Source organism: Mauremys reevesii, linkage group 16 (genome assembly GCF_016161935.1).
Source record: "Mauremys reevesii isolate NIE-2019 linkage group 16, ASM1616193v1, whole genome shotgun sequence".
Classification (NCBI taxonomy): domain Eukaryota; kingdom Metazoa; phylum Chordata; order Testudines; family Geoemydidae; genus Mauremys; species Mauremys reevesii.
The window spans coordinates 31592637-31616728 of record NC_052638.1 but is presented as its reverse complement, the minus strand read 5'-3'; the positions used below and the strand labels follow the sequence as shown (position 1 = coordinate 31616728).

Sequence of the window (24092 nt, the reverse complement as noted above, 5' to 3'; positions counted from 1 at the left end):
TCCGGGGCATCGCCCCTCCCCCTCACCCCGGCAGCTCGAAGCACACGCGGCTCCCGCAGCCGGGAAGGGAGGCTCGCTCGGCGGCTGCTGCTGCCTCCGGATTGGTCCGCGCCCGCGCTCCCCCTCCCGCGCCCACCCGGCCCGGCGGGTGAGGGGCTGAGCGGAGCCGGGGCTGTCATTTGTCGGCAGCAATTTAAACCCTGCGCGCCGGCCGCGGCTACCTGCGCGCCTCTCCATGGGAGCCTCCGCCCCGGGGCAGGCGGCGGCTCCGCGGCGAGCGAGGCGGGGCTGAGCGCCCATGGGACCATGCGGGAGACCCGGCCGCTCCTGCTGGGGGTCTGTGGGAGCAGGTAACATGCGAGGTGCCCGGAGGATCATGGACTGGCTCCTGCTCTGCGTGTGGACGTTACCTGTGGCGGTTCTCAACAGCAGCTCCATGCAATTCCTGACCCTCCTGTGGCTTGGAGGCATTGCAAAGGCAGGTCGAGAGCCCTTTCTTTTGCAGTCGCCTGGAGTGCGTCCATGCCGCGCCTGGTGCCTTCTCCCTTGTCCAGTGACTCGCGCCCAATACCCCCTTTTCTCTTTTTTTCTCTCTCTCTTGCAGACCCTTCAGTTGTGCTGCCTCTGTTGCGTCTCTTTTGCAGCAGCTTTAACCAGTGACAGCAGCAGCAGCAGCCTCAATGGACTGAATCATGGTTTGTGTATATATCTATATCTATACAGTGTTTTAAAAGTGCATGCAAGCTTCTTTGTGAAACGGAACATCCAGCCTAACCCACCAACGCTGGTCCTTCTTTTCAATGAATATAAACTGAACCCAGGCACGCTGCTGTGAGCCTACATGCAGATTTCGTATCTCTGGGGCATGGGCAAAATAAATAGGGCACACGCTGAACAATTAACAATAACAAAAGAGACTATTTTTAAATGCCAGGAAAATTTAAAAAATGGCAAAGAAACAAAATTGCCATTCAGTTATGGAAAAAAATAATAGAAAACCAGGGGGAAATAAGCCATGCAACCAAAGATAAGGGATTGTAGCAATCTAGGAAGGGGGAGGGGGAACTTGTATAAACAGGATTATTTTGTTGTTGTTGTTCCCAGGTGGCAAAAAATAGTGTTTTGATGTTGTTACCTTTTGGAAGCTTGCAGTCTCCCTCTTTGTATATTTGCACTTGCTGAGAGTGATAAGTACAGTGCAATGCTCACAGGTTTCAGGAAGGGAAAATACTGCTGCAACCCATGTCTGCTGGGGGATTCCCTTCTTCCACCAGCTGCTTGCATTTTTGGCCACCAGCCTGCTTAGTATCCTGAGCTTCTGCCATTGATTAACACCACTTAAGGAAAGTGAAAGCCCTTGATGTAGTGTTTCCACTGTCTAGAGCAAAAAGAAACCTATCACTGGCTACGTTTTCAGTGTAATATGCACCCAATAAAATCAGTTCAAGGCAAGGAGATTAATAGTATGCAACATCAGCTACTATATAAGAATATAATATTGTTTTTTATAAGGATATATTTCATTTTAAGAAAAAACGTTTTATTATCAAAGATATGGATATCTTTAGGCATTCTGACCAAGATACACATCAAAAGGTAAGCAGTGCTAGGAAGTAGGCTACTTAATATAGTGTTTTAATGTAAACCATGCTGTCACTTGCAGGAATACCTGCGGTCCTGATTCAGCAAAGAACTTAAGTATGTACCTCACTTTAAGGATGTAAGTAGTCATCACCCTGTGAGTAGATCAATGGGACTACTCATGTGTTTAAAGTTAGGCACATGCTTAAACACCTCACTGAATCAGGCTCTGTATTCTTCTCCTCTCCAGATATTTTGAGTTGATCGTATTTTTCTTCTCCCAGATATGCACAGAATTTCTTTCACATAATTTAGCCAAAACAACTGATAAACAAAGACACTGTGACATTCAGCTAGCAATGACTGAATAAACGTTATGAGGTAGCATGTAATCTCTTTCTGCTGAAGGTCAGTTACGATTTGAAACCTAGTCTAATCAAGACACTACAAAGAGATGAGGTCTGACTCTGTTAAGGAATTAATAAATTAATCCTTTAATCCAGCTTAACAAATGAACAATTCTACAACATCTGTTAAATCAATACCAAGGCTATAATATTTGCTACACTCTTGGAAAAAAATAACTACATACAAAAACCCACTCTTCCCATGTGACAGCAATTAATATAGGGGGAGGGGGACAATCTATAGACTTGCTGGTGATGACAAATGTCTTCACAAGAGTGACTGTGGGAAAGTTCACAGCTATGATAGTCTGTCCCTCTCAGCGGGGCAGAAAGGAAACAAACACTGTATTAGAGTCTGTGTGACTTACACGGAACAGCTTGGAGTTGCTTTCGATGAATTTATGCATGTGTTAGATACATGTAGCCTTTGGATCCTTGGTGCCATGCCCTAAATGAGGAAACTTCATGCCACAGTGAAAATCTGCTGCATAAATTAGCGCTGTGTTAAAAAATGACATACGCTTTATTCATTGAATACAAAGGCTGATAGTCAACATTTTGCCATTACAGATTACATATTTGTGACACCTGTCGAAGTGGATTCCAGTGGATCGTACATCTCACATGATGTTTTGCACAGCATTAGGAAAAAGAGATCAACTCAAAGTTCAAAGAGTTCCTTGCACTACAAATTTTCAGCATTTGGACAGGAACTGCACTTAGAACTTAAACCTTCTACCATATTTAGCAACAACTTTATTGTTCAGGTACTTGGGAAAGATGGAGTCACAGATTCTCAGGAACGTGAAGTTGAGCGGTGTTTCTATCAGGGATTTATAAGGAACGATAACACCTCTTCAGTAGCAATATCTACATGTGTAGGCTTGGTAAGTGTTTCGTTAAAGCAAATTTAGCGTTAGATTTTCATATGCAGAAAATACTTATTTTCATTAAGTTATCAGATTCCTGAAACATACAGGATATTTTTCATGCCATGGACCATTTTGCAGATTTTCCTAACATCATTAGCTGAACTAGCATCATCACGTTTAACAAGAGAGCTTTAATGATAGATGATAAACTCTGTCTTTGTCACACTACTGGTGTTTTTTTGGGGGTCACAATTTTTAAGAAAAAAAGTTTGATGGCAGATGTGTGTAATAAATCCAGGAGAATTTTCATCCATTCTCAGAGCCTGCATGATAGCTATATATAGTGTCTAATTGCTCTGATAAGGTAAATGCCCTTCTTGAATTTGTGAGTAGTCCGTATTCTTGCTTCTGTCTTTGGACTCCTTATGCAGTAAAATTTGCAAGATCAGGCCATAAAATTATGAGAAAAAAATAAACATTATGTCTAGGATTGTCAGGTACTTGAGGGAAAAATCTGGCACCCAACTCTCATTGAAATCCAGTAGGAGTTGGGTGCTTAGCTCCCTTATACTTCTTATGAAAGTTTTAGCCTTCATTGATTAAACAGTCTTAATTGGTGAACCCTGTTCTGAGTGTATTTTGCTTGCAGTATTTGCTGGTTACCACTGTGTTTTCCAAAATGATGAAAAAAATCTTACTTTTCTTTAGACTACATTCTACATTGTTTTACCTCTAAGGAAGTCTTCATTGATTCATTGGTATAATGCAAAAGAACAAACAGAGTTAAATAGCTCTTGTTATGTCCTAGGATAAAGGTCTTGCTTTCCATGCAATCCTCCTAGAAAAAATGACTGGTGTGCACTGTGGTAAATAGTTGGATTGAAGCAATAGGATTCATGGCATTAGAGTATATGAGGGGATACATGGCTTATGAGGTCAGTTAAGATCTGAAGTCCAGATGAGGTATTGAGTGAATCTCCAATTCCTTCATTGTGAGGATAGTTGGATATATGACAGTCATTACTGTATGACAAGACAGAAGAAAGATGCACTGAAAACATTCATTTACCTTGAAAATAAATACAGTTTCATTTTAAATAAATACTTTTTGCATTTTCGTATTCAGCTCCCTGGAAATGGTTGGTCCATAAGGAAGAGCTGTAGGATGTTGTTGAGTGCTGCTTGAAATGGGCTGGATTATACTTTGAATGCCATGTTGCTTTTTCTTTGTTAGTAACAGCTACTAAAAGAAGTTAGCATCCTGTATGTCATCCAAGCCGTTGGGACAGGGGCTTTTGCTGCAGGTGCTGGGAGTTGGAATGAAGTTTTTTTTGTTTTTTTTGTTATGTTTGTAGTGCTGATGATATCAACAATGACTGGGGTGTTGGTTTTGTTCTATTAGAGTGACTTTATTTCTGTGATCACCAACTTTCTTTATATTTGTTTGTAAACCATTTTCACGTCCCATCATGTTTGTGGTTCCTCTGAGGTAGATACCATATCACTGACAGTTATTACATTTTGTTATTACATTGTTACATTGGGTAGGCTTTGTATTTAACAAATGCATTATTAGAACTATGCAGAATAATGTTGCAATGTGTTGATTCTTGTCTGGAGAACCAGGGTTCAAGTCTGCCTTAAATCACAGGGAAACTGAATTTAGCAATCTTAACTTAGTCTGAAATAGACCTTTGGTCTTATACCACTGTCTCGCTGTACAAAGTGTCATGACTGGCAGTCTTTGCTTAGGAGAGACCCAGAATTTGAACAGAAGGGAGTGAATATTGTGATTGAATCGATTTATTTCGGCAGAGCATGAGGTGCTTTCCAGTACCAGGCTGTCTCCAGTCCTGTCCATTATTTTTCTGAATTACAAGGTTCACTAGATTTGCCCTAATAACAGATGTTTTAAACTGACAATTGTAATTCATCTTCACTCATAACCTACTCCTAACATGTTATAAAAAGTGCAACCATGCTTTTTCCCCCCAACCATATAACAACTTCTACACAACAAATGATTAGTAAAAATAATCAACAAAATTCTCAGTTCCTGAGTTTACTGGGCTGCTTGGCTTAGAAATATGCCATCATCTGTCTGTAATGAAAACACCAAAATCTTTGATTGCGATCCAAATTCAGTAATCATACGTTAAGTCTGGACGCTGTGCTGTGATCAAGGCTACCTCGTGAATAGCCTCCATATCCTCTTTGCACCAACTACTTTTGTCACTTGGTTGCCCTTCTTTCCTATTTGCTTTGTTCACTGCAATTAAACCGAAAGTGGTGTTTCTTCTATATGGTTGGTAGCACTAATCTTTCCATTGTTCCTTTCATTAGCAGTAGCTTCCCTACAATAAAACTGCAGTGACCCATTCTTTCAAGCCTGGAACACCACAATGTGATTTGGAAGCAATTGCATTTCAATAGACTACAGGGACTCTTTGATCTAATTTTGTGGATGACCTACAGTATTCAGTCATTCAGTTGTCTGTTATGTGCCATTGCCTGCGGAGTGGCAATGGACTGTTAGGTTGAGTGACCCTAGTCGAACAGTAAAAAGGAGCAAGGATCTGTTGCTGTAGACATGCTAAGAGAAGTTTACATTGAACTATATGTGCCTCAATGAAACCTTGGCATATAGCTTAGCAAGTAATAGAATAGTAGACCCACATATTTTTTCATGTTGTTTGTAGACTGTGACCAAATTTTGCCTGCTGTATTAAAGTCAACTTGGGTATGTGGATGTGACAGAGGGCAAAATTTGGCTGATGACTTTTATTTGAAAAGATGGAAACATCTATGTTCCTAACGTCTTCCTCTTTGACCTCCCTAATACCCACATTGCTCCCATCAACCTTATGCGTGGGCTCACGCGTGCACACACTCACACACACACTCTCTCTCTGTCTCTCTCCAGCTTTGCCCAGCACTCTGATGACATCACCCTGTCTTTAATCCTCCCCCTTTGCTCCCCATTGTGTATATACAAATTATGTGTACTTGTTTGTAAGCTGCCTTTGACTTCAGTGGGCTTTGGATCAGGACCCTACCCTTGGGCCAAATTCAGCACTAAGCAAGTGTGACGTCACTGAGGCCAGAGGAGTTGCACCTGCTTACGCCAGAGCTGAATGTATGCCTTTCTCTCCCTTTTATTTACATATGTCAATTAGGGCAGCGAAGAGCGAGCTTCATGCATTAGCCAGTGCCCTCCTTTGTTTTTGGTAAGATGTGATTGAATCTTTCATTACGAGGGGCCTCTTTCTCTTGTCTCAAGTTCTGTTGTGTTCGCTGGTGTCTAGTCAAGGGAGGAGAACAAGGAGGAAAGGATGAATCATGTTACAATCACTGAGCTGTCAGAGGAGTCTGTGAATAAAAGGGTTGGTTGTAGCACTGAGAGATAAACAGGAGATGTATTAATTCAGTGGGAGTTGTGTGTGCATGTCTGAGGGCAGGACTTAGTTCACGGTATCAATGAAGCCACAAAATTAAAGCTTCTCAGTGCAGTCTGGCCACCAAAGAGGCTCTCAGGGAGAGTCATGCACTTGTTCTTCTCAGTCATTCAGTTGCACCCCATATTAGCATTATTGACGTGACTCCAACAACACCTGTTACTGGTAACGGTTGCATTTTACGTCCAATTAAATATACTGAGACAAATCCCATGGTACTTACTCAGTCAAACTGCCAGTGAAATCAATGGGCCAAATTCTGCTCTCACTTACGCTGGTGTACATTGAAATTAACTGTTGATTGCATGAAGTTGCTTTAGGCTTATGCAGGTGCAAAAAGACAGAATTTGGTCCAGTAGGAGTTTTGGATGATTAGAAACTGAGCAAGGAACTGAGGATTTGACTATCCACGAGTCAGTAGCAGATACTATAATTATTTCTTCGTTATACCAGAGCAACATGAACAATTTGAACTGTGCTTGAAATGTACAATGTCTTCCTGAATTCATCCTATGCTATAATACCATGAAAGAGAAGGAAAGAAATTTTCATTTTTCAGGGAAATCTTCCTGACCATGAATAGAAGCCGCATCCTTGGAGACATTAAAATTGCACTAGGCAGATCACTAGACAGTGCACTGCAGGGCCGAGGGGGCTCGATGTCTGGGCCAGTAACTGGCCTTTTCCATCTCTGTGTGCTCGACCCTGCACCCACTGATTTCAACAGTCCAGGATAAGGCACTCTGATTCTTCTACTGCTTTCACGGTGCTTATAACAAAAGTAATTGAGACTTAGGGTTGGGGTAGTGATCTGCCCTCAGAGGGCAGGAGGGCAAAATGCATACTGTGCCTTCACGGTTGGGCGCACAGTGGCTGGGTTACTGGTGTCATTGTACATGAATATGGCACAATTCTCCATGAAGTTCCAGTTGAGTAGGTGCAGACTCTACATAGGGCTCTACACGGACAGAGTGGTCCTTGAACGTGGCACAAGTCAGAGGACTCATGCTTATAGCAACAATTTAGCCCTCTGGGCCATATCCTTTCTCCACTACCTTTTGTACTGCAGAAATGGCCCAGCGAATGGAAATCAGCTGCAGCTTCTCCTACATGGGTGTAGAGCAGGCATAAGTAACTTCTGTGCCAATTCCCCTTAAGCTCCCCGAATGTAGGAGGCGTGTTGGGGCAGGGAGAGGCCACAGCTGGAGTGCACTGAGCTTCCAGCAATCCCTGATCCATTGGGGGTAACCAGTGTAATTTTAGAGAAACCCTTAGGCTGTTCTGAGTTACACCAGGGACACATTATAACCAGTTTCAGGATCAGGAAGCAGCACTCCCTTCAAGAGTCTGGCCCTCAGTCTTGATTTATCATTACTTCAGAATATGTGAAGGGGGTTTATATGGATCAGTTTCTCTGTCTAGCCACAAAACAACAGTGTTTCGCTAGCTGTATCAAAGACTTCCCGTGCAACTTTGTTCCCACAGTTTTCCTAGCTAATTTCAAGGGAGATTACACTAAAATACCATATTAAAGGTCAGGAAAGAATGATCTCTCTGGACAGAGACTTGACCTCCTAAAGACGGGATATCTTTGATGTAAATAAGGATTTTTATTTTAAACTGATTTTTTTTTTTACTTGGACTATAGCTTTTATTATCCATTGCTCCTGAGACTTGGGAGATGTTTTTATCTGCTCTTATTGTATTAGATTTTCAGAAAAAATTAAACACTGTTGTTGTTTTTTTTAAGTGGCAATTTCTACCACTCACACCAATAATTGACCTATACAGGATTTCATTTTTCCCACTTTCAAACAGTGAATTTAGTGCTTGAGAAGGAGCCAGATTAACAGAACCAGAGAATAAAGCTGTCTATTTCCTCAAAACACAATGACAGCCTGGGAAACTGTTGTTTAAGTCGCCCCTGTCACCCATTCCCACCCCGAGGGCTGTGTAAATGACACACTGTGGTGCATTTTCTGCAGCAGCGTATTGGAATCATGACAGAGCATTGGTTCTGCTCTGTGACACAGTCCACTTAATTAAACAGATTTAGTGGTGTCTCAGGCCTGGCCTTGGAGGTAGCCCTTCCCAAGGCATAAGAGGGCAATTGTTTTCCCAAAGGTATTAATTCCTTAACCTCTTTGTTAAGCCAATTCATCAATTATAATGCTAGGTTTTTGTGATTTGGACACTTTAATTGAACTGAGACCATGACTTGGTTTCGTATACGCCACCCAAGGGAGGGCATATCCAGTCTGTGCTGTGATTGACAGTTCATTACCAACTCCCTGAGTCATCCAGTCCTTTGGGGGATTTATTTCTTGTAGTCTTAGTCATAATTTATGTTTAAGAAATATTTATCATTGCCATAAAATCTTTGGATACATCATTCAAAGCTATGCATTGTTGGTAAGCTCTTTGGAACAGAAACTGTCTTGTTGTGTGGACAGCACTAAACACTGTTCATGATTGGGGCATCTAGACACTATCTAAATAGTGTTAAATGATTTATTATTATTATTATTATTATTTATTATTATTCATAAGATTTGTTTGAAATCTGCAGTGTCCGGACATTGTCAGGATAAATCTTGGGACAGATGCCCAGCAGGTGTAAATCTGCATAGTCCCAAAGGTGCTGTAGATTTCCTTATCTGTGCTGCTAGTCACACATCTGGCAGAATTTGAAACACTTGATTGATTTGCCATGGTTTAGGCTCATTGTTTGCTACTTCCATTGCATTCAGTAGCAAGAGTAAACAACATACTAAGTCATTTCAACACTGTTTATATTTAATTTCACTTTCTGATTCTCATGGGTAAACACAATGTTGCTGGCGTTTCCATTCACAACTTCTCAGGGGATTGTTTAAATAAAAAAAATAAATCTATTTTCAATACATTTGTTTTTCATAATTGCAAGACATTTCTTTTATTGTTGGGCCACATCCTCAGCTGGTGCAAATTGATATCGCTCCACTGAAGTGGAGCTTGTGTTCGCTACAGAATTAACTTCAGTGGGGCCCCAACTTGAGTCCCATACACACAAAGACCCTTAACTTGAGTAAAGTGGCACTTTTCACTTGCATTGGCTGGCCCATCCGGGGGCATAGGCTCAACAACTCGTCAGGTGCTAACACAACCACCCTGTGGAGCTCTGCCCATTGCCATCATATGAAGATCTGACCCATTATATTTTGGATTGGGAGAGCTCCGTCTACTAGAACCTCCCCTGGGCTTGGGCTTGGGGTGTGCTATAGACTGCCGGGATCTGATCTGGATATGGATAGAGACCTCTTTAATGTTTTTAACTAAGTAAATACTAATGGGAATTGTGTGATCACAGGCAGGGTTGAAAGTAACTGAGGACACTTACTGGTATGGGGGGGCGGCTCTGGCCCCCGGAAGGGGCAGGGCCTTGTGTGGAAGGGGCAAGAGTGGGGGTCAGCATCCACCAGCCAGCCCTTGGCCCATGCCGCCCAGGGCTCCCGTGTTGATTTAAAGGGCCCTGAGCTCTGGACGCCACCGCTGGAGTAGCGGCATCTGGAGCCCCGGACTCTCTTAAATCGCCGGCCCTAGGCAGCTGCTCCCTTTGCCCCCCTGCCTGTCAGCAGCCGGGGTGGGGGTGGGGAAGAGGCAGGGACATTAAAGCGCTGCAGGATTCTTTGCTGCAGCAGCACTTTAGCGTTGCTGCACCCTCCCCTGCCCCCGCCAACAGTGGGGGGTGCAGCAACATTAAAGCGCTGCTGCGGCAAAGGACCATCCTTATGCTTTAATGTCCCTGCCCCTTTTACCTCCCCTGTCGGTGCCTCTGCCGGTATGGACCCTATCAGCAGGGCCCCGACGGGAGGCAAAAGGAGCAGGGACATTAAAGTGCTGCTGCGGCAGCACTTTAAATGTGGGCTGGGTATGGGCCAGGTGCGTTCTCACTTTCACCCCTGATCATGGGAGATTTTAACTTCCCAGATATAGACCGGAGAACAAGCCCTAATAGTAAAAATAGGGATCAGATTTTCCTGGATGCAATAGCTGATGGATTCCTTCACCAAGTAGTTGCTGAACCAACAAGAGGGGATGTTATTTTAGATTTGGTTTTGGTGAGTAGTGAGGACCTCATAGAAGAAATGGTTGTAGGGGACACCCTTGGTTCGAGCAATCATGAGCTAATTCAATTCAAACTAAATGGAAGGAATCAAAAAGAAAACAAATGGAAGGAAACAAAAATAGATCTGTGACTAGGGTTTTTGATTTCAAAAGGGCTAATTTAATTTTGTAAAGGATATTAGTTAGGGATGTGGGTTGGACTGAAAACTTGTGGCTCTAAAGGCAGAGGAGTCAAGGTTGCAGAAACTATCAGAAGCCTGCATCCCAAGAAAGGGGGAAAAACTCATAAGCAGGAGTCGTAGACCAAGCTGAATGAGCAAGCATCTCAGAGAGGTGATTAAGAAAAAGCAGAAGGCCTACAAGGAGTGGAACATGGGAGGGATCAGAAAGGAAAGCTACCTTATTGAGGTCAGAACATGTAGGGATAAAGTGAGAGAGGCCAAAAGCCATGTAGAGTTGGACCTCGCAAAGGGAAGGAAACCAATAGTAAAAGGTTCTATAGCCATATAAATAAGAAGAAAATAAAGAAAGAAGAAGTGGGACTGCTGAACACTGAGGATGGAGTGGAGGTTAAGGATAATTTAGGCAGGGCTCAATATCTAAACAAATACTTTGCCCCAGTCTTTAATGACGCTAATGAGGAGCTTAGGGATAATGGCAGTATGACAAATGGGAATGAGGATATGGAGGTAGATATTACCACATCTGAGGTAGAAGCCAAACTTGAGTATCTTAATGGGGCTAAATCGGGGGGCCCAGATAATCTTCATCCAAGAATATGAAAGGAACTGGCACATGAAATTGCAAGCCCATTAGCAAGAATTTTTAATGAATCTGTAAAATCAGGGGTTGTACTGTATGACTGGAGTTCCTATTTTTAAGAAAGGAAAAAAAAATGTGATCCAGGTAACTACAGGCCTGTTAGTTTGACATCTGTGGTATGCAAGGTCTTGGGGGAAAAAAATTTGAAGGAGAAAGTAGTTAAGGACATTGAGGTCAATGGTAATTGGGACAAAATACAACATGGTTTTACAAAAGGTAGATTGTGCCAAACGAACCTGATCTCCTTGTTGTGAGAAGATAACAGATTTTAGACAAAGGAAACAGGGTGGATCTAATTTACCTCGATTTCAGTAAGGCATTTGATACGGTTCCACATGGGGAATTATTAGCTAAATTGGAAAAGATGGGGATCAATATGGAAATTGAAAGGTGGATAAAGAACTTGTTAAAGGGGAGACTACAACAGGTTGTACTGAAAGGTGAACTGTTAGGCTGGAAGGAGGTTACTAGCGGAGTTCCTCATGTATTGGTTTTTTTTATTACTGACCTTGGCACAAAAAGTGGGAATGTGCTAATAAAGTTTGTGGATGACACGAAGCTGGGAGGTATTGCCAATACAGAGAGAGATCCTACAGGAAGATCTGGATGACCTTGTAAACTGGAGTAATAGTAATAGGATGAAATTTAATAGTGAAAAGTGCAAGGTCATGCATTTAGGGATTAATAACAAGAATTTTTGTTATAAACTGGGGAAGCATCACTTGGAAGTAACAGAGGAGAAGGACCTCGGAGTATTGGTTGATCACAGGATGACTATGAGCCGCCAATGTGATATTGCTGTGAAAAAAGCTAATGTGGTCTTGGGATGCATCAGGTGAGGTATTTCCAGTAGAGATAAGGAGGTGTGAGACCTCATCTGGAATATTGTGTTCTGGTCTCCCATGTTTAAGAAGGATGAATTCAAACTGGAACAGGTACAGAGAAGGGCTACTACGATGATCCGAGGAATGGAAAACCTGTCTTATGAAAGGAGACTCAAAGAGCTTGGCTTGTTTAGCCTAACCAAAAGAAGGCTGAGGGGAGATATGATTGCCCTCTATAGATATATAGGAGGGATAAATACCAGGGAGGGAGAGGAATTATTTAAGCTCAGTACCAATGTGAACACAAGAGCAAATGGATATAAACTGGCCATTAGGAAGTTTAGAAACCTTGGTCTAATTTGAAGTCTAACCATCAGAGGGAGTGAAGTTCTGGAATAACCTTACAAGGGGAGCAGTGAAGGCAAAATACATATCTGGCTTCAAAACTTAGCTTGATAAGTTTATGGAGGGGATGGTATGATGGGATAGCCTAATTTTGGCAATTAATTGATCTTTGACTATTAGCGGTAAATATGCCCAATGGCCTGTGATGAGACCCTAGATAGGGTGGGATCTGAGTTACTACAGATAATTCTTTCCTGGGTGTCTGGCTGGTGACTCTTGTCCACGTGCTCAGGGTTTAGCTGATCGCCATATTTGGGGTTCAGAAGGAATTTTCCTCCAGGGCAGATTGGCAGAGGCCCTGGGGTTTTTTCACCTTCCTCTGCAGTGTGGGGCATGGGTCACTTCCTGGCAGGGCCGGCTCCAGACCCCAGCACGCCAAGCGCGCACTTGGGGTAGCGTCCCAGCGGGAGGGCGGCAGGCGGCTCCAGCGGACCTCCCACAGGCATGCCTGCGGAAGGTCTGCTGGTCCTGCGGCTCCGGTGGAGCATCCGCAGGCATACCTGCGGGAGGTCCACCGGAGCCGCGGGGCCAGCGGACCCTCCATAGGCACGTCTGCGGGAGGTCCACCGGAGCCGCGGGATCGGCAACTGCTAGAGCGCCCCCCGTGGTGTGCCGCCGTGCTTGGGGTGGCGGAAATCCTAGAGCCGCCCCTGCGTCCTGGAGGATTCTCTGCACCTTGAAGTCTTTAAACCACAAGTTGAGGACTTCAGAAACTCAGACATAGATCAGGGTTTTGTTACAGGAGTGGGTAAGTGAGATTCTGTGGCCTGCGTTGTGCAGGAGGTCAGACTAGATGATCATAATGGTCCCTTCTGACCTTAAAGTCTGAGTCTAGTTGACAGTGCCCCTTTAAATAAAACCCTGAATCTGACTTGAACTTTTTTGGATAAATACATTACAACCAAGGTTTCCCTCTGTCTTTCTGATTATGTCACTAGGAGCAGGAGCTTTGGTTCTTTCTTGCCTTTTCTTATCCCATTTCAATCCAAATTCTGTTGCGGCAGGTCTAGCATAAATTACGATGTGCTAAAGGCATTTCCCATTGATTTGCACTGACAGTGATTTGACCAGCTATGTGATGGGCTGATGAAAGCAAAATTATTTTTGTTTCAAACAGTAGAGCTTTTTTGAAAATTTAGATGTAGAAATTTAAGGAAGCTTGAAATCATACTACTTTGCATTAATAGAGTGTTTGTTAAATGGGAATCTCACAGCAATTTATAAACAAATTAATTAAGCCTCAATACATGCCTATGAATTAGATGTGTTATCTAAGAAGGTAATCCTGGCATATTGTTGTTTGGAAAAAGTCATGTAACATCGTGAGCAGTATTGTAGCTGTGTTGGCCCCAGGATATTAGAGAGACAAGGTGGATGAGGTAATATCTTTTATTCGACCAGCTCCTGTTGGTGAGAGAAAGAAGTGTTCGAGCTTAAACAGAGCCATTCTTCAGGTCTAGGAAACATACACAGAGTGTCACAGCTAAATAGAAGATGGAATAGATTGTTTAGCACAGTGTTTCTCAAACTTTTGCACTGGTGACCCCTTAGCAAGCCTCTGAGCGCGACCCCCCTGATAAATTTAAAACACGTTTTTATATATTTAACACCATTATAAATGCTGGAGGCAAAGTGGGGTTTGGGTTGGAGGCTGACAGCTCGTAGCCCCCAATATAATAACCGTGTGACCCCCTCAGAGGTCCTGACCCCCAGTTTGAGAACCCCTGGTTTAGCATAAGTAGTTGTAACATATCTGTAACAAGTTAGTAACCTCCTTAGAAGTTATTAATATTGAGGGCTGGAGAAATGCAAGCCAATCAGATCAAAGAAGGGAATCTTGAATGGCTTCTGCTGGAAACAATTATTGCCCTATCTTGTGATTCACAATTGTTTTTCCTCATCCTGTAAGTTATTTTTTCTTTTATAATGTTCATCTATAAGGTGGGGAAATCTTTCCAGCAGTTTATACAGTAAGATGTAAATTCTGCTCTATCTGTTTGAATGATTACAACACTGAATATATATATAACAATAATACTTCTTGTCCCTAAAGGGAAATATTGACCAAGGAGAATATCTGAGATCAAGAAATATTAGTATTGACTTCTATAGAAGCCAGTATGTACTTATTATAAAACAAATGGAATGCTGCCAGTCAAGTGTAGCATCTGAAATAGACCACATCACACTCATTTTAATCAAAAAATTGCCTGGTGACATGCCATTGGCTGCCCTTGCAGGGCTCTTGGCTATCTAAGCTGGCCCTTAGATGGTGGGATGTTGGTTTTTTTTATCCTTTTGTGGCATTAATGTTTCCTGATTCTCCATCTCTCTCTCTCTGTCATATGCACACAATTTTAGCACGTGGCTTTATCCTTTGAGGTGTTGGGTCTCTTTGTTCACAATGGGACAACTTTAGTGCAGTAGTTCTCAAACTGGGGCCGCTGCTTGTGGAGGGAAAGCCCCTGGCGGGCTGGGACGGTTTGTTTACCTGCTGGGTCTGCAGGTTCGGCTGATTGCAGCTCCCACTGGCTGCGGTTTGCCGCTCCAGGCCAGCAAATCCCTTGTCTCCTGCCGCTTCCCGCAGCCCCCATTGGCCTGGAGCCGCGAACCACAGCCAGTGGGAGCCGCGATCAGCCGCACCTGCGGACCTGGCAGGTAAACAAACTGGCCCGGCCCGCCAGGGGCTTTCCCTCCACAAGCGGCGGCCCCAGTTTGAGAACCACTGCTTTAGTGCATCTGGTTGCTCTACATATGTTCAGTGAAGCCCTTCTGCGTTGCAGCTGATTATTACTATTAATAGAAATGTATTTATAAGACTTTTCAATGGATTTACACAAAACACACTAGAGCTACACTAATGCTTTCCTTTTGTTTTTGCAAACCACTGCACAGTATGGCATCCAACTCATATAAGAGAGTAATAATACATTCTGTGCACAGCAGATGCACAAAGAAAATATGGATCACTCCTCAGACCTGTTATCTTTCTGCCATGAGAGAGAATTGTTTTATAAAACTGAAATAAAATTAGATTTTCAAAGACAAAATTAAGAACAGGTCTGATTTTTTTTTTCTCTACATACATAATTCATGGTGGCTAAGTCCATAAATGGCTATTAGCCAGAATGGGTAAGAATGGTGTCCCTAGCCTCTGTTCGTCAGAGGATGGAGATGGATGGCAGGAGAGAGATCACTTGATCATTGCCTGTTAGGTTCATTCCCTCTGGGGCACCTGGCATTGGCCACTGTCGGTAGACAGATACTGGGCTAGATGGACCTGACCCGGTACGGCCTTTCTTATGTTCTTAATTATGTGAGTGAAAAATATGAGTTCTAGGCATTTAAAAATAACTATGTCTGGAACAGGCTTGTTTTATGTACCACATCTTCATTATTTCTGTGAGGTTTTTTTTTTTTGGTAGGAAGTCATTATCAGAACCATAAGTTTTAAATTAATCTAGTCAAAACCTCAGGAAACATTTAAAGTTAATATTGTAATCGGAAATGTAATACTGTAGGTAAAAATGAAAATGGTCATAGTGGAGGAAATCTGTGAATGATGCAAAACTTCGAAAAAGTGGAGTGGTGGGAAAGTTTCTGATTTAAAGGTGCAAATTTGGGTTCACAACACTTGTTATTTTCACTTTTGACATCTAGGAGTCAGGTGGCATTCACTGGTTCCAATGAACATACGTATGGAGATTAGAGCTTGGGTTCTGGGATGTGGTGGAGCTGAGCTTTCTGTAGCTTAGTGGGGATGGTAGAGGAGACAGAGGGGAGTTCATACCTTTGCACTTCCCAGACTGTACTGTCTGCAATAGCTCCCTATGTAGTCCTCCTACAGCCCAGGCTAACCAGAGCACTCTCTTCTGCCATCTGGCTTCTCATTGTTAGGAGGGCAACATAGGGATGTTCTGCTGTCCTTATGTCATCAGGGATATTGCCCGGTGTAGACAATTGCTGCCTTGATGACTCCTGTGTGCCCACAGAGCTCATACTGGGTTGCAGAAGACTGCAGAATCAGGGCACTAAATGTATCAGTAATCATAATTGAATTCCTGCTTGAAAGCTGTGCCATAATGCATCTTCATCCAGCAGACAGGTCATGATATAAGACATCAGAAGATGTGGGCTGTATTCCTGGTTCAGGCACAATCTTGATGAATAACCTTGGGCAACGTGCTTAAATCTTTATAAGCCTGATGTCCAGAGATTCTGAACACCCCTGGCTCCAGCTGAAGTCAGTGGGAGAGCTGCAAGCATGCTCCAAACTCAGACCCTAATCTGGCTCAGATTCTCATTTGTAATGTGGAGATAGTGATGTTTAATATTTAAACTGCTTTGAATGTGTAGCTCTCAAAGCACTTTATAAAGGAGTCTATCATCAATGGGAATTTTTTGAAGTTTGCCATGAGATCTTGGATTCGATCTGTACTGTCAGTTTTCCCAAAAATAGGGCATTCTTATTGGAACAGTTCCTTAGATGGAAACCTCCACTAGTATGAGTTTAAGCATAACAATACATTAGGACATAACAAACAATGAAGCAAAGCAGCTATATCTTCTCTGCAGAACAAACAAGCATGAATTACATTTCCAGAGATAGTTTAATAATTCTATTTGCAGTCATACTGCAACTATGATAATTTGGAGGTGAATTTTTCTTTAGCTTACTCCTGCACTGTACTTTAGGGAACAGTACCACACTGACTATCTTTTCTTGAATTTTTAGAATTCTGTTTTTCTTGAGCAGGCTAATTAACATACCAGTTACAGTTGTAAAAATATCAGTAATAAATAAGTTTCCAAGTTATATTATATGGAATGAAATCAACATTAGCAGGGAAAGTGTGTTGGGGATATTCAGTAAAACGTAACTACATCCCAGCTAAATTCCACACATAGGAACACACATAGGCCAGATCCTTAGCTGACATAAATCAGTGTAGCTCCATTGACTATCAGACCATTTGGCCATTAAGTCTGATATCCTGCCTCCAGCAATAATAGCCAGTACTGATCACAAGAGAGGAAGGAAACGAAAAACAAAAACAAAAAACCACAAAACAAAAAGAGCATCATTTTCAAAGACTAGGGTAGATACCTAAATAAGTGATCTGATTTCTATAGCTGCTGGATGTGTACAGCTCTCATTGACGTCACCTGATCTATAGCCCTTTCAAGTCAGTAGCAAGACTCTTGTTGATGCCATTGGATTTTGGGTCAGGTCCTACAAACGGAAGAGTTTCCTTCTGGCCCCGCTGTGATCATGTTTCACATTGAGATGTACGGTTTCTGTAGCACCGATTATTACTTTTATTATTTGGTTTAGCAGAGAGACATTGTGCACAACTGAACAGATTGCTGACTCATCGAGAAGGTGTGGAATGCTGGTAGAAGGACCTGACGCAGGAACCTCGTAAATAATCCAAGGTAGCACTTATTCTCAAATTTCATTGACTCAGAAGTGAGACTCAGGAAAATAGCCTACTGAAGGACAGGGAAACCCATCTTGCAGGCTGACCCCATCCTGTTCTCATGGACTGTCCTTACTGACTAACAATAGGGAGAAGTGAAACCAGGCAGGAGGTCAGCCAGCTGAGAACCAGCTGCTGCTGCTACTATTGGTAGACTACACTGAAATGCTTGGCATTTGGTGCCTGGCCTTGCCAGATACACTTCAGTGTGTTACTGTCAAGTGTATTGATGCTGCAGCTAGAGTATAGCGAGAGGGGGAGTGAAAGGAAATGCACTGAGAACTGCCAGCAACCCTAGGAAGGGAAGCCAAAGAGTAAGTCTAATAGTTTACAGGACCAGATTGTGCCCAGCTCCTGTTCAAATCCCATTGAAGTCAGCACTCCTTGACTTCCTTGGCCTTTGGATCAAGCCACAAGTGTGCTAGGGCAAGGAAGGTTTTTAGGAGTTTTGCCTCTGGACAGTTGTACTCACATGAGTACAAGGACTGTACAAGGCTATTATGCCTAGCCAGGCTAATGGGGAAAATGGAGGCTGCAGGACACAGCCTCACCATCTTCCTCACTGGGCATGAGAGCTGGATGGCTGCAGAGGGGAGGGATGTTGCACCCTCTAAAAGGTGCAGCTCCGGCATTCTGTGCCAGGGAGCTCTGGGTGGTTATTTTATAATCTGAGGCACAATAGCTCCTGCAGCTTTCTGTGTCCTGAACTATTTCCTTCAGCACGGTGCCATTCACAAAGAGTGCAGAAGCATTCTTGGCCACAGGGCCGGCGCAACCCATTAGGTGACCTAGGTGGTTGCCTAGGGCACTAACATTTGGGGGGCGGTGACTGCGGTGGCCCAATCTTCGGCCACCCCGGTCGTCGGCGGTATTTCAGGGGCGGGACCTTCCACCGTCTCTGTTAGGGGCGGGACCTTTCGCCACGTAGGGCACCAAAAAAGCTGGTGGTGCTCCTGCTTGGCCGAGTAGCACACATTCAGTGCAAGTGTCATTGAACATTATATTGCACCAATCAGATAGTGACAAAGGGCTGCTCTCTCCATAAACCCGTGTGACAGAATAAATACTACTGTAAGGACAGTCTGGACTGAGTCAGCGAGAGAGGCTGACAGACTACAATGGTGAGCTGAATCTGGGGGTCAGTCAGACTTGGGACATGATGAGCTTTACATTGCAAACCTTATATCAACATGCTTGTGGCCTTTCGGATGAGTCACCCTGACTATTGGTTTGGTTCTCTTTGGTAAAGCCTTTTCTTGAAACCCTGTTTTGTGGTATCCAGAATAATAACTTGACAGTAAACAGGATGGCAGTGAATTTGGAGGAGTTGAATTTGTTTGTTGTGGCTGTTCAGATGTATCACTGAATAATTGTAAAGATTACCAAGTGAAAAAGTAAACATGACACTTTAATAAGTGGAGAGGAAAAACAGAAGGAAAGAGAATATTACTGCTGCCTTAACACTCAGTATATGAGTGCTCCAGAGAGAAGGACTCTGCTATATAAACCAGTATATATTCATGATATAAATCAATAGACTGTATTTCCTTTGCCCTGTTTCCAAACTGGGTTAAATTTGGGCACATTTGTGTGCAGACAAGCACAGGGCATTGGCTGTGGTATTAGATTTCATAATAATCTCCCTACACAAAAGCACCTAGAAGTCCTGCAAGATGCTACAGCCTCTTAGTTAACCATGTGACCGCTTTAGTGCCTCTGGATACCCTACATATATTCAGTAAAGGTTTAAATGCTAGCCTATATATATATATATATATGACTATGCATCTGGTATGCTAATTAATATGAATGGAGATATATATTCAAATGGCACCTAGTATACCAGATCAGTGCTAATCCTTTGCTTTTGCAAACCACAGCACATAGTTGGTATCCAACCCCTTTAAGAGTGTAACATGGACTGTAGATAACTCTCATGCAATGCTTCTCAGCCCTGTTATCATTTGCCAGTCAACATAATTGGTATATCACCAGAATAAAATGAATAATGTTTTTAAAAATATTTTTTCTCTACACACATAATTATATCTCCATTAAAACAATGATTTGCTGGGCATAAAGTTCTCCTTGTAGTAGTTGAATTGATGCATAGCCAATCGTTAAGCATTTCAATAGCCTGTGTGCACGCGCATATATATATATATATATATAAACTGCTATTACTACAAGGAATACTAAAAATGTATATTAAAGGAACCATAAAAAGTCCATTAATTAGTCTTATAACACAGTTAATGGAATTTATGAAGAATTAGACATATTTAGGAATGGCAAATTCATATGAATTCATAGTGATAGAACACATTTTTAAAAAGAATGTGAATCTGTGGCCCACTCTAATCCATTTGGTGAATTCGATGTATAAATACAAATAGGAGCACTGGAGACAGTCAAATATGGTATCGCAGGGTGAAACTCTCAACAGGATGGGGAGTGTAGTTTAAACCCAGTCTTATCTCACTCTACTCCTACTGCATGATGGTTCTCAGTGAGGAAATTTTTGATTGATTCATAGCAACTGAAGTGCAGTTTAAAATTACACTGCTTTTAATTTCCTTGTTCCTGACAGATAAGGAGGGTGGGCATTTCCTGATTATATGGTATACATTCAAAGCATTTCAGTTCCTCTGGGTGCTATTTGTGACTAATTTACTTCCATAGAACTTTTGCATTGCTGGTTTTATACTGTGGGAGGAGTGTATGCTGTGAAGAGAGGAAATGTTTCACAACAAGTGGTCCTTCTGGATTTTCCTCTGTTTATGTTACCACCTGGAAAGAAGAAAAGGTGGAATAAATGACTGATGCTCCAGATGGACTGCCTGAACAGTCACATCTTTAGTCATGACACATTAAGTTGAGCAAATTCATGCTGTGAAGTGGCATGATGGAACAGAATTGCACTTTAACTTCTAGCAGCACGACTAAAGATCACAGAACAAAACACACAGGGGCAAACACTGCTTTGCCTCTCACATGCCAGCAGTCCCATTGAAGTAGAAGTAAATGAGAATGGAATTCACTTTAGCCAGATAAAGACTGAATAATCTGCCTTTGGGTGGGTGGTGTGTTGGGTATTAGAGTGAGGAGGTGAAATCCATCCAACCACCAACCTGGGACCTGGGCTGCAGGTGTTGCTACTCCAGCCTACAGCTTGGAGTAGCAGTGGTAGCTTCCTTGTAGTGTGGGAGGGCCACCGGATCTGTGCAAACATGAATACAGTGGTCCCTTTCCCACCTTGCTCCCACCACACCTCCATTGATACCTGTTAGGCCAGTGCAGAGACCACCACTCTCCACATCCATTCTGCTGGCATATAGCTCCTTCCACATAGTGCCATCGCAGGGCTTAACTGGGGCCTTGAATTAACAGGACTGCCTATGTGAGTAAGGCAAACAGGATTTGTCCACAATGATTCAAGTGCCACTGAACTACAACAGAAGGCTTGACATTGTTTTGTTACCTCAGCAATGTTGTGCAGGCACCAAGGCTGGTAGTTTCAAGGGTGCCTGAGGGAGTTAGGCACTCTACTCCTAGACTATTACTATGAACACAATAGGTTAAATAGTTATCTGTTATAATCAGAATATGTATTTGAGGTTAATATTCAGTTTCTCCAACCAGAAATAGTATGGAAGTGTAGTATTTAGTACACCTCCAAAGAAGGATGCACAAACAAAAATGTTGGAGTAAATGTTCAGCTAGGCCTCTCCGAGGTCTCCACATTTGTAAAATTATGTGCACACATACTGGCACCCACATTTTGCAGGTGCATTATACCCACTATAAAGCCAAACTCTTGTGCACTTTAAATATTCTAGCATTTGCACACATAGAAATGCTGGACTGACACCTGCAAAACACATGGATGGCAAAGGGTTTTGTGAGTAGAAATTCTAATGCTTGCATACACATGGGTTATTAGTGGACTTAAAGTACACGTGAAAGTCTTAGAGATCTATATAGAGTTTCTTGCACCACAGTTTGAAACCAGAATGAGCCAACCAATGCAAGTCCTTTTTAACACTAGTATAGCACTCCTACCATGGGAGTTTGCATTGAAGCAGGTGGTTATGCAGATGTGAGTACATCAGTGCACAAAGCCTATGTACAGACAGAGCCTTAGTCGTTGCAGATGTTGGAACCTGCAAAGGGTGGATGCAAATATGTTGTTCAAGTGATCTTTGCAGGTGAAAAGCTGAGCAGAGCCTTTTTCACCTTTAAACTTGGACGTGCGATGTTATGCATGCACATTTTTCACATTTTGTCTGTCATTCGTAGGCCAGTGGAGTGCTTTGGCACACTGACTTTTTTCCTTACTAGCACACCGAATACACCATGATTCACAGCCAGGTATTCCAGATGCTTCAGCAGCTAGGCCCTGCAGCGCTTCTCCAACTGCCTTCAGCTCTCCCAGTGCTCCAAAGTCTTCCAGACCTTGACGCTCATTACCCAGCTGCATGGAACCTTATCCCTTCTCCTGACCTGTGACTGTTCAGCAGATGGAAGGTTAGACACTTTGGAAATTTGGTCTCCAAAGTGTTTCTGCTGAAGATTTTTAATGCTCAAGTGTTCTTAAAAGATACATTTTAATACATTTTCAGGGATGAGGAAGATATTGCGTAAAGCAAAAGGTGGAATTTCTTCATAGACTGGCAGGACAGAGGTAAAGTTACATGAATTCACATTTTCCCTGTTCCTCTCCATATTAAAGAGTGCAATCAAGATGCAGTGTTAGGATTTGTGATATTAAACAACATATGAGGGCTTCAGGATTGGGCCCCAAATAATGACATGAGAGATGGGCCGAAACCCCCAGCCTCTGAATACCCACTGAATATTAAGGATGTTCAGTATCTGAACCTATGTCACAATTGTACTATTGGCAGAATACTGTAGGGAGTTTGAAATCTGGATCCTTCTCCAGGTTTGACTATTTTTGCCCTGAACCCATCTCTTTGTTACATTGATCCTCGCTGTGTTAAGCTGTCCACAAATTCCACACAAAGTATAGATGGTGAGACTTCCATACATTTGTACTGAAGTTAGAAACCTTTCCAGTAGATTGATCTCTCTTTTTCTTTAGACCAAACTGTTATTAGAGCTGGGCAAATAATGAATGTCAGCTGACAATTCTGAAAAATTGTTTACCCCTCCCCCCAAACCCCACCCCCCCAAAAAACAAACAACTTTTGAATTGAACCCAACCCAAAAATTTTTGGTGAACCAAAACGTCCAAAAAAAATGTAAGTCTGTTTTGCTCCACCCATAAATGAAACATTTTGTTTTGATTTTGCGTATTTAACATTTTAAATAAAAAAAATAAAATTAAAGGAAATTTTGAAATAAAAAGTTGTTTTGAATAAAAAAACAAAATGTTTAATTTCAAAAGTGTCAACATGATTTTTCTCCCCTAAACAAACAATTTAGAGAAATTGACACACATTTTGTGAAACTTTTCAGTTTCACCAAATCTGCATTAGTGTTGGTAGAAAAATGTTGCCCATCTCTACCTATTAGACCGAGAGATTCCCTTGGAAAAAAATATTGTTTCCCAACTTTTATCCATATCATTCTCTCTCCCTGCACTGGGAGTCTCCTGCATCATTGCAGGTTCCACAGAGCACCGGTGGTCCATGTTTTAGGAACCCAATATACCAGACAATACATTTAGAAACACTTTACTGTGTAAATGCTTTAACAAGAAATGCAGTTTACATGCTTGAACCAAACAATCTAACAAAGCTTTGCTAGTTGCAATGGGAACTAAAGACTTTCCCCTCTTGGACTGGCTTATGGACCTTTGTAGAAAAGGGGACTTTTATCTTCTCCACACAGCTTCTTTTCCATCCTCTGTTCCTCCCATCTTCAAATCTCTATAGGATTCAATGTGGCTGATCTCTTCAACTCAGTGAAAGGAAATACATAAATGCTCCCACACAGTTTATCACACTTTTCATAACAACAATCCCAGCCAAACAGCGTGTTGTAAAAGTCGCAGAATGTCACAGACATATACTCAATACAATATGTTACACTGAACGTACCCTTTCATTACCATCTTAGTCTTGTGGGGCATTTAAAAAAAGAGGCTATTATATGGGTCTGAATCACAACCACA

The 24092-nt window shown here is 42.4% G+C and overlaps 1 protein-coding gene across 1 annotated transcript in view; it reads left to right on the top strand.

Moving 5' to 3' along the window:
* The first annotated feature begins 232 nt into the window (after positions 1-232).
* The window catches only part of ADAMTS18 (ADAM metallopeptidase with thrombospondin type 1 motif 18), a 101244-nt gene continuing 77384 nt past the window's right edge, over positions 233-24092 (top strand). The window contains exons 1-2 of the mRNA XM_039503619.1: positions 233-695; positions 2559-2875. Coding sequence (XP_039359553.1) covers positions 299-695; positions 2559-2875 — 714 coding nt within the window. The 5' untranslated portion in view covers positions 233-298. The remainder of the gene's footprint in view (positions 696-2558; positions 2876-24092) is intronic.